The 11,188-nt window shown below is 32.0% G+C and overlaps 2 protein-coding genes across 2 annotated transcripts; both read left to right on the forward strand.

Annotated features, from left to right (window-relative positions):
• The first annotated feature begins 1,468 nt into the window (after positions 1-1,468).
• LOC133703731 (E3 ubiquitin-protein ligase CSU1-like) lies at positions 1,469-4,600 on the forward strand. Its single transcript, XM_062128355.1, has 2 exons — positions 1,469-1,808; positions 3,719-4,600. Exons 1-2 carry the CDS (start codon positions 1,570-1,572, stop codon positions 4,392-4,394), a joined length of 915 nt encoding a protein of 304 aa, XP_061984339.1. The 5' UTR covers positions 1,469-1,569; the 3' UTR covers positions 4,395-4,600.
• Positions 4,601-7,018: 2,418 nt separating this feature from the next.
• Positions 7,019-9,781, forward strand: LOC133702870 (uncharacterized). The gene is made up of 5 exons (XM_062127192.1): positions 7,019-7,414; positions 8,064-8,127; positions 8,260-8,424; positions 8,960-9,025; positions 9,151-9,781. Exons 1-5 carry the CDS (start codon positions 7,128-7,130, stop codon positions 9,346-9,348), a joined length of 780 nt encoding a protein of 259 aa, XP_061983176.1. The 5' UTR covers positions 7,019-7,127; the 3' UTR covers positions 9,349-9,781.
• The last annotated feature ends 1,407 nt before the right edge of the window (positions 9,782-11,188 follow it).

Raw genomic sequence — 11,188 nt, forward strand, 5'->3', positions numbered from 1 at the left:
TTTTAAATTTTGAGTTAAAAATTTGGCACATTAGTGTTTAGATAAATTTACGTATTCAACTACTGTTTTAATAATTCGAATTTATCATCTTCTTTATAGATATTTGTCGCTTATATTTCTTAGTAACTTATTCTTTGCTTTCTTTATCTTTAAATCTTAGTTCTGCCCTGAATACTAATAATAGTAATAATGCTCCATATAAGAGTTGTTAAAAAAACAAACAATTTAATGAAACAAAACCAAAGAACTAATAAACGCAAACAAATTCTAAAAAAAATTAGAACTTCTTAGTAAAATCTCAAAAAACAAAAAACAAATGTTACACTATCAAAAATAATTTTGAAAAAAATTAAAGATATTTTTAAAATTTTTTTCTTTAAATTTTGGGTTTTTTATTATTATTTTGATGTGCTGATATTAAAAATAAATTTTAAAAAATAAAAAAATTATTTCAATGCATTTTAAAAAAATTATTTTCAAAAATAACCACTACCACAGTTCTAAAAAAATTAAAACTTATTAAAATAAATATATCTAAAAAAAATGTTACACTATTAGAAATAATTTTGAAAAAAATTAAAGATTTTATTATTATTTTAATATGTCAATATTAAAAATAAATTTTAAAAAATAAAAAACTTATCTCAGTGTATTTTTTTTAAAAAATTACTTTCAAAAACAATTATCATCACAATAACAAACGGGCTCTTAGCCAATGCTCTGAGTTTGTGTTTTATAAATTTAATTACATTTCAAGTTATCTTAGGTTTATTATTGTTATAAAGTTTCACGAACATTGAAATCACACGCTAGACTTCAATGCTTCATGATTAATTTAGGTGTTATGGTTGCAATTTTTTCTTCAGGATTTAATTGAAGTGTTATGGTGATTATAGTTTAATTGTCATTAATGTATATGCGAATGTATGTATGTATGTATGTATGTATGGATATGTATATATGCATGTATTAAATTGTTTTCAAAGGGTCGACATTAAAGATGTATTGGGCTTTCAAAAAGTTTTAAAAAGTTATTGTACATTATAATGATGAATTTATGATTATTTAGACATTATTCTTCCATGAAAGTTAACATTTTTAAAGAATATTAATTCAAATAATATTTAAAACAAATTAGGATATAAAATATTATCATTTTCAAACTATAAAATCATTCATGTAATTCAATTTAATTTTTAATATATGGATTTCAAAGTTTGTTTTGAGTCATAAACCATTAAATATATTTCTAACTTAAATTTTTTTTATTATAAGTTATTTATCATAATTTATGTTAAAAAAACTCTTAATTATTAGAACGTCGTCCATTTAAAAAAAATATATGAATGAAAAGGGTTTAGTTTCAGCAATACCAATAAGTAGTAGAGTTAACTGACTAAATATTCATACTTGAGGGACTGAAAGCAACTCCTATCATTTTATAGTTCATGTTAGAGACGACATGTCGCCTCGCACTCCAGCGTCAAGTCAGTGTTAGAACCCCCCCAAAAATCCCCAAATTATCACAATTCCTAGCTTTGCTTCTCTCAAATAGGGTTTCTGTAAAGAATGCCGCAAAGACACTCAAAAAACAACAACGATTTAGCTTTTTTCACGTACGATGAGAAGAGAAAGTTAGGGTATGGGACACAAAAGGAGAGGCTTGGAAAGGATTCGATCAAGCCATTTGATGCTTGCTGTCTCTGCTTGAAACCATTTATAGATCCAATGTCTTGTCAAAAAGGTCATGTCTTTTGTAAAGAGTGCATCTTAGAATGCCTCTTAGCCCAAAAGAAAGACATTCAAAGGTAATAGCTACTTGGGTTCCTTTTATTTTTTTACGAATTCATTTGCTTTTTTGTTTGTGATATGGTTTTGTTTAATGATTTTTTTTGTTTTTTGTTTTGATTTTCATGTTGGTAATAGAGGAACTTGTTTTTTGAATTCTGGGTTTTGTTTTGTATAGCTGATGGAGTTTGGTTTTGGCAATGTTAAATGCTTATCTTTGTGAGGTTTTGTTTTGATGGCGATTTGTAGTGAAATTTGAGCTCAATTAAGTAGAATTTTGAGTTTAGTGTGAAGTTGGGAACTGAAATGGAAATGAGAAGTGAGAGATCATTGTTTAAATTTTGAATTCTGGGTTTTGTTTTGTATAGCTGATGGAGTTTGGTTTTGGCAATGTTAAATGCTTATCTTTGTGAGGTTTTGTTTTGATGGCGATTTGTAGTGAAATTTGAGCTCAATTAAGTAGAATTTTGAGTTTAGTGTGAAGTTGGGAACTGAAATGGAAATGAGAAGTGAGAGATCATTGTTTAAATTTTGAATTCTGGGTTTTGTTTTGTATAGCTGATGGAGTTTGGTTTTGGCAATGTTAAATGCTTATCTTTGTGAGGTTTTGTTTTGATGGCGATTTGTAGTGAAATTTGAGCTCAATTAAGTAGAATTTTGGGTTTAGTGTGAAGTTGGGAACTGAAATGGAAATGAGAAGTGAGAGATCATTGTTTAAATTTTGAATTCTGGGTTTTGTTTTGTATAGCTGATGGAGTTTGGTTTTGGCAATGTTAAATGCTTTTCTTTGTGAGGTTTTGTTTTGATGGCGATTTGTAGTGAAATTTGAGCTCAATTAAGTAGAATTTTGAGTTTAGTGTGAAGTTGGGAACTGAAATTGAAATGAGAAGTGAGAGATCATTGTTTAAATTTTGTCTGGAAGGTTAAAATGTGAGATAGAGGTTAAATTGGGAAGTTTTGTTGTGGCAGGCTGTGCTTTTGTGTGTTGATACGTGCAGGCTCTTTGAATTTTTGTAATGAATATAATGATAAGTGAATAGAATGTTTTTGTAATGAATAGAAGTTTTTCAGTTCTCTGATTTATTTGGTTAGTAACTGTTTGGTTATGTTTGAACTTAAATGGTGTGTGGTGAATGTTTTCATTGAACTGCATAATGGTGAGAAGGGAACTCATGATTTAAGTTTTTCCCCTCCTTTTTGCATTTGTCTCTTCTGAATGTGTGCTGTTGTAGATTTATGACAATATTGCTTTATATGTTGTAAGCATGGATATGGTCTTCTAATTGATCTAATTCTGGCACAATTTCTTAGAATTGGGAAATTAGGATCGTAGGCAATTGAGTGGTTGGAATTCATGGTGAAAGAAGGCTGGTCATTTTAACAGAAAAATCTGTCATCTTAGGCCACCAGCCATGTTCAACAATTTTCATGGTGATTATGTTTTCATCATCACAAGTGGTCTTCAAAGCTAAGCTATTTACTACTGGATTTTTTGGCAGAGGTCTTCATAAAAGTGTAGTCTGGGCTGCCATAATCTACTTTTAGAAGTTCATTTATGTGCATATATAATACTTTGCTCCTTCTTTCCTGATTATTAGTTAACAATTTAAGATGTGAAGATATTGGTCGTTGTACTTTATGGGAAAGATTTAGATGGAAAAATGGTCACGTGGCAATTTTATTTTAGACCTCAATTGGAACTGGCTTTTAGTGCAATTCGCCCCCCTTTCTTTTACTGTTATGGACTGAAAGTAGGCAGATTGGAACTTTAATTAAAGATAAGAGAGCCTATGTTAGCTCAGCCCTTTTACCTGAAGGAAAGACAGTTTCCTACGTTATTTTAACCTGTTTTGATGTAGTGTGTTATCTTCTTTTATTCTTCACTGTACCAATTTTGTAATGAGAAGTGTGTTTTTCTGTTATCTGCCAGGAAGCTAGCTTCCCATGAATTGCAGAAGAAACAGGAAAAGGAGGAGGAAGCAGAGAAATTCATGTCGCAGAAGGCCAGAGAGCTTGATGCATTTGATCAGCAAAATCATGGTGCAGTTCCACAGTACAGCGATAGAAACCACAGCCAAGACAAGAACGGTTTCCATGGGGCAAACAGTGTGAAGGTCACTTCGTATGAAGAGGAAGCTCTCCGGACAATGAAAGCATTTTGGCTGCCCTCAGCCACGCCAGTCGCGCCGGTTAAAGTGGATGCCCCTTCCACAAGCACTGTCTGCCCAGAAGGCAAGGAAAAGCTCAAGCTGAAGAGCCTGTTCCCAGTCTACTTCACAGAAGACACCAGTGAAAAGAAATCATCCAGTTCTCTTGATAAGACCTTCATTTGTCCTAGCTGCAAGGTTACTCTCACCAATACACTCTCACTGGTGGCATTAAGTTCTTGTGGTCATGTCTTCTGCAAGAAGTGCGCTGACAAATTTATGGCTGTTGATAAGGTTTGTCTGGCTTGCGGTAAGGGTTGTAAAGAGCGCAATTTGGTGAACTTGGAAAAAGGTGGAACAGGGTTTGCTGGCCACGATGATCACCTTGTGGCAACAGACTTCAAGCATTTGGGTAGTGGTTCAGGATTGGGACTTGTGAGACCAGCCACGAAAACTTAAACTCCAAGCACTTGTAGAATATGGTAATCTTGTTATAGTTTCTTTTGCATCATCATAAACGGCAAACCGAGGTCCTTTTGCTTTAGATGGTCATCCACTCGGTTTGCAGTGTGATGTGTTGTCATGAGTTTGTTTACAATACGATAACCACTGGTGATACAATTTATTTTTTGGTGAATGCCATAAACCAATAACTAGACTGAAAATGACTTCGATTAGGATTGTAGTTTATTATCGCTAAAATATGCATGGTTTTGACAAGGCCATGGAGGGCATGGACTGTTCTATCCTTGATGCTATCATTTTCGACTAGTTCTACGCATAGTTATCAAACCCGATCAGAAAATTGACCCGGTTAAAAAGCTAGATCTCAGGTTATATGGGTTGATCCTGATTAACTTGAAAAAATAAAAAAAAAAACTATTTGAAGTTTTAATATTTGATATAAAAAAATAAAAAAACAATCTATATGAATATATTAAAAAGATACCATATTATTCTTTTAAATTGAAGTATTTAAACGAAAAAGGTTTTTTTATTTCACATTAAAAAAATATAAATTTTTTTCTTGTGAATATAAAGTGTATATATTAAAAAGTTTCAAATTTCACATTAAAAAAATAAAATATTCTTCTACTATTTATATAATAAATTTTAAAAATACTTAATAATCAACTTAAAAAAACTAGATTTTAAGGGTCAGTTAGGTTTATCTGGTTTTTACTTAGTTTAGTTTTTTTATCTTATTCATACCAGTACAATCACTAAATCAACCAAGTTCAGATTAACTCGTTACATCAGTCGAAGTTTAATAAATATAATTCTAGCCTGGCGCTGTTTGCAGCCTTTTGTGAAATCAGGCAACACCATACATGATACACGGTTCATGCCTGGCAACAGTATTATAATTATTTTCCTTTGATTTTGTCAACTTGGTACGAAATGGCTCTTTGCACATGGGTTTGTTGAGAAATTGAGAGGGGAGACTCGAGAGTTGCCCAAAATGGCGACCTTTATTGGGAACCAGAAGACCCTAAGCAGGCATGAGCTCCTAAAGGTCCCACCACCACGACCCGCACCATCTTGGGCTGCCAGCCATTGATGGAAAGAATTTCCCCACGGGCGAGGTAGACAGAGAGTGCTGACGATGCCTGCCTTCGTTATCTTAGCAGCACAAGATTTGTTTGTTAATTATTATGGATGGCATCTGATTAGGCATAGACGTGTAACACAATGGGCGTGGCCTGGTGGCCGGTGGACACCTGACGGCGCGCTGTCTTTTGCCCTCCACTCAACCTGATACCTAATTTTTCTTCCAATTAAAGAAAAACACATTCCGCCACCAATTTTAGTGAATCAGAGTAATGTCAAAAGGCCTCAAAGTTGGATATTCTCTCTCATGTTCAATGGACGAAAAGGCGACAACTTGAAAGAACGAAAATCCTAATTTTATTTTAATGGTTGATTCATTTGCAAACTGGGTTTCATTTTTCATGCATTGGGATAACTTACTAATTGCAATTAAGAGATAGTAATCACTCTTTTAATTTTGCTTGGTAGTGTGATATTAGTTGTTTTTTAAATAATTTTTCATATCAAAATACATATTAATAATATTTTTTATTTTTTTTAAATTATTTCTAAAATTAACACACTACATTAAAACGATTTAAAATATAAAAATCATATTAAATTTTAATTGCGCATTCTAAATTTCTCACATGAAAAACTCTCTCCCCACTTTGCCTAACACCATTCTATATTTAACCAATAAAATTGCTAATTGGGTTGTTGATAATTAGGTTAACTATTATTGGCGTGAAGGATTTCTTTAATCTAAACATAATCACTCAAAGCTTTATTTTCGGAAAATAATCTGATAAAATATAATCATAAAATCCCTTTTCATATTTTGATGGTTTCAGATATCTCTGACTGTGTAGACCGTTAGATTGGATAGGAGAGAAGAAGTTGTTGAGATTAAACTATTACGTGGCAACCGTTTCACCGTCCAATAATGCAATCGGGTCCCACTCTCCATTAATTCCCCGCCCAGCTAGAAGAAAGAGGATCCCAAAAAGCAACGGCCTTCATGAATAAGAAGCAAAACAAATCATAATTTGGCATCTATACATTAAAGAATGTTTCACTTTAGTCCTTATAGTATAGTTTTTGTATATATTTCTAAAAAGTTTAATCAATTCTAACCATGAAATATCTAAGAAAAAGTAATTTGGCTATGAACTATGCATGTATAATGTTGTCATCACCTTTAATAATTATTTGAAATCTCATATGATATCTGCTATCAAACATTATGATAATAAATTTATTATTGAAATTAAAAGTATAATTAAAAATTTCAAATAATATCAAGAAACAAATGATCCTATGATAAACTAATATAAAGATATTTTAAAATTGAAGGGGTAACCTTAGGTAGTTAACAACCAGGGATGGATTTTAAAATTTTAAGAAGTAGAGAGCTAATATAAAAATATTTTAAACTATAGAGGTTAAAGTAGAACATTGTTTACTTTATAGGGACTGAAATAGAGTTTTCCCTCTAACAAACAAAATAGAAAATACATTGCATTTGCATTTATAAAAGGAGGGATGCCTTTTTAATACACAAAGGATAAGAACAAAAGAGAAGACAGAGAGAAAGGGAAACTTTGGTGTGTTTGTTTGTTAACTGGTAAAAGATTTGTCAAGTTTTCTCTGTTTTTAGAAATGGGGGATTTGGAAAAGCAAGTGGTGGTGAATGGAGGGAAGGAGGAGGCAGAGGAAGAGGAGAAGCTGTTAATGGAAGGGATGAGTGTTTTGGATTTTGATATGTTGTGTTCTACCGTGGCTATGCAAACACAAGGCAAATATTGGGCCAAACTTGAAAGCAACGAAGAAGAAGACGATGATTTGAATCGTTACAATAATGGAGGTGGTGGTGGTGGTTTCAGGATGTGGGAAGGTGAAGTTCTTGATTGCTTTGATGACCGCCGCATTGCCATTGAATCTCTTTGGTATTCCTCTCTCTCTCTCTCTCTCTGCTTTCTAAGGGTTCCATGATTAGAATTTAGAAGGAGAAGTTAAACCCAGAAAGAAATGATGGAACTTTTCATTTTTTTTTGTTTGGTTTTGTTGTGTTCTTGCTACTATTGCTATGCTTTAAATTTAATGAAATATGATTTTAGTTAGTTTACATTTGTGTGGAGGATTTTAATGTTGATGGGTTTTGGGAGTTCAGTTGGATATGAAAATTTTATGCTGGCCGCTTTAAATTTGTATTAAAAAAACTCAGTAAAGTCTTGGTTTCTACATGTTGCTTCTTATAATAAATTTGTGTAATATGAGGTGAAAATTATGGTTGTAGCTTTAGATGTCTACTCGTATAGTTTTCTTTAGAGAAATTGTTTTTGTTGATATTGATTTTAATTTTCTGGGTGTTAAGACTTGAGGCAATGCTCTAAAGGGAATTTTTTTTTTTTTTTTTTTTGTGTTATGGTGAATTATTTTCTATGTTGATTTACTTATTCTAGTCAATTATGCTGTCTTTGGGTCATCGAACATAGATTTGTTCAGGAGAAAAAGGATTCTTCCATTTTGTTTTATTGATATGATGTGTTTGAATTTTGATTTGACTTTCAACTTACTGTGTATGTGATGTTGCAGCTGTCCATGCTATAGATTTGGAAAGAACATGAGACGAGCTGGTTTTGGTTCTTGTTTTCTTCAGGTAACATTTTCTTGCAATTCTTTAAATTTTAAGAATTTAGGAAACTAGAGTAAGACTTTGGCTCATACAAATCTGACATGGGATCCTTATGTGAATTAAAATTTTTGAAAATTCATAAATGTCATTTTGCAGGGAATTGCATATTACATTCTTGGTCTTGGCGCCCTGCTCAACTTCATTGCCTTTATTGTGACGAAGCGACGCTGCTTTCTGTACTTGTCAGTTGTATTTACCTTCTCATTAGGAATATATTTGGGTTTCTTCCGCACACAGATGAGAAAGAAATTTAATATCAGGGTGAGCATTTATGTCTCACTATGTTTTAACTTTTGCTGATTATTTGATATAGTTGCAACATGAGATGGCTATATTCTTAGAGTTTTGCTTTCTTGTTTGTCTTTTAAATTATGACTGCAGCTATATTCACATTTGTATTTGATATTCAGATTAGCTAGCTATCCCCCCTTTTCAATCAAACTTTGACCATTCCATGCACTGTGCTGTGAATTGTCAAATGTAATGGGAATTTGATGGAAGACCTACAAATATAAGTGTTCAAAGGTTACTGGCTCTTGTTTGTGTTTTTACCAAATTAAACACATATGAGGAACCAAGCTTCTCTCAAGCAGATCTATTTTTTAGTTTGATTTACCACAATACACATGTAGATTATGGAAATATTTCCTCTTTCATTCTTTCAGTGAGGTATTAGTTAGTAGTTATTCGAGGCTTCCTGATCCTTTACTTTTGTTTCTGAAATGTTCGTCTTTGAGATTATAAGTTGAAGCTAAATCATAGACTAATTTTTTTCTTTTACGAGTGTTCATTTCAGGGTAGTGATAGTTCCTTGGATGATTGCATCTACCATCTGATCTGCCCATGCTGCACATTATCCCAGGTTCGTTTACTGGATAATGTTTGTTTACTACCAGCCTACGTATAAATTTTGATTGTTGTTAATTATAGCCATACTCTTGACGTTTCTGAGACCTAATTTTAAGCATTTCATCTATAATGGAGCAGGAATCCAGGACATTGGAGATGAACAATGTCCAAGATGGTACCTGGCATGGGCGGGGTGACACTATATGTGTGGGTAGTTATAGTGAAGGAAACAAAGTGTTCCTGGAGCTGCACCCACCTCCCGCTGTCACAACCAGCTCCCCTGATGTTTGCAGCATGCAAAAAAATACCAATGTCAGTGACCAACCTTCGACTTGAGATGTTTGGGCTTGAGACCTTGATCTCTGAATCAACGTGTTATGAGCTTCCACATGATTTATTTCCTGAAGAAAAGGGTGATATGCAAGCAATATCACCCAATCTTGTTTACAAGAAGAATCAGAGGGCAGCGTGGAGCATTTGCTGCCTATACTCAGACTGCTGCCTTTTCAAATCAGGGAAGATAACCTGTTTGCGAGTATCTGATGAAGAAGATGTTTGCAGTCCATGCAGACGGAGATGAACATTGTTAGGTTATTGGTTAGACCCCTGTTCTTTGCGTGCTTTGTTTAGTGGTGGAAGTTGTAAATATTGTAGCAACACTACTTATTTCACACTGGCCGAGTTTGATTTATTGAAGTTTGTAAAAATCAAGTGTATTAGCAATCTTGGGTTGTCTTCCCTAAAAGCTCTCTCGATCATAGCTTACAAATTGGCCTGTTGGATCCTCACTGCAAAAGCAGTTTTGTGCCGAGTAGCTCACAAATTGTTCAACAAACTTTGCCAGCATCAAATACTTGCTTCTGCCATGGTAGCATGATTCCGAGGCCTGAGGGCATTTTAGCACAAACATGAACAAGGTACAGAAACCTTTAAAGCAAAGCATTTAGGTTCCAAATTCTATTTCCAAATTCAAAATTCCATGTTGGTGCTGCTGTGTGGCTGCTAATATTATAAAAAGAATAAAAACTTAACTCTTCTTTGCCTTGAAAACCTAACATTTTTCCTTAGAAAACTATTTAGACTCCTTATTTTTAGGCTGGATATATAAATGGGCTGATAAAGAATAGTTTTTAATGCATAAATTTATTTTATAATTAATTTAAATTCAAATTCAAAATAAATTAGCAAAAAATAAGCCCGAGTGTCAAGTGAGTGTGATTTAAGACCAAAACTATTTTGTTCAGGCTCATTTATAATTATTTAATTTTTTGCACAAGATAATCTTGTAATTTTTTAATATAGAATAAAAGGATTTTTGACAAGAACATATTAATTAATGGTTTTTTAATATTAATTTTTTATTTATTTATAATTTATTTTAGTTATGTCAAAATTTCATAATAAAAATTTTTAGTTAAAGAATATTTTTTTATAAAACTTTTAACTTTAAAAATGAATGTAACTCATTTTTCATTTGATTTTAAATATATTAATTAAATATGGTTTAAAACAAATTTACTATCATCGATATCATAAGACGTGGATGATTATTGGATTAAAAGCTTTATTTACTAACAATTATTTTGTTATTTTTATTTAAATTAAATGATTTAATTAGTATTTATATTTTATATTTTTATTTTATGAAAGTTGGCTAGGGAATTCAATTATTTACCTTTTCTTAATTTGGCGTCAAGTATACTAATTATTTACCAAAAAACAGTACTGTCTAAAAAATGCACCCCTCTTCTTCCCCCTCACTCATCGTGAAACTGTGGATTAAGAGTGTATTTGATAGTGTAGTTGCGAGTATTTTTTAAATAATTTTTTATGCTAAAATATATATCAATGATGTTTTTTTATTTTTTAAAAATTATTTTTGATATCAGCACATCAAAATGATCCAAAATGTACAAACCATATTAAATTTTAGTAAAAAAAAAATTCAAATTTTTTAAGAATGTAGTTGTAGCCGCGTTCCCGAACACTGTCTAAATATTCTTGTCATATTTACCTTAGCGATATATATATATATATATATATATATATATATATTAATTTAGCAATATATTTAATCAAAACATAAGATCTTATATTTAGACGACAGCTTGAATTTCTGGGTAGGCTGCACTGAAATTTCTTGCGAAGACTTTTCAATTTATTCGAAGTATTTAAT

The sequence above is a fragment of the Populus nigra genome, chromosome 9, assembly GCF_951802175.1.
Source record: "Populus nigra chromosome 9, ddPopNigr1.1, whole genome shotgun sequence".
Classification (NCBI taxonomy): domain Eukaryota; kingdom Viridiplantae; phylum Streptophyta; class Magnoliopsida; order Malpighiales; family Salicaceae; genus Populus; species Populus nigra.

Coding starts and splice junctions, on each gene's coding strand:
- LOC133703731 (XM_062128355.1), top strand. CDS start 1,570: ATGCCGCAAAGACACTCAAAAAACAACAACGATTTAGCTTTTTTCACG. Junction 1,809..3,718: donor CAAAAGAAAGACATTCAAAG/GTAATAGCTACT, acceptor GTTATCTGCCAG/GAAGCTAGCTTCCCATGAAT.
- LOC133702870 (XM_062127192.1), top strand. CDS start 7,128: ATGGGGGATTTGGAAAAGCAAGTGGTGGTGAATGGAGGGAAGGAGGAG. Junction 7,415..8,063: donor ATTGCCATTGAATCTCTTTG/GTATTCCTCTCT, acceptor GTGATGTTGCAG/CTGTCCATGCTATAGATTTG. Junction 9,026..9,150: donor CATGCTGCACATTATCCCAG/GTTCGTTTACTG, acceptor ATAATGGAGCAG/GAATCCAGGACATTGGAGAT.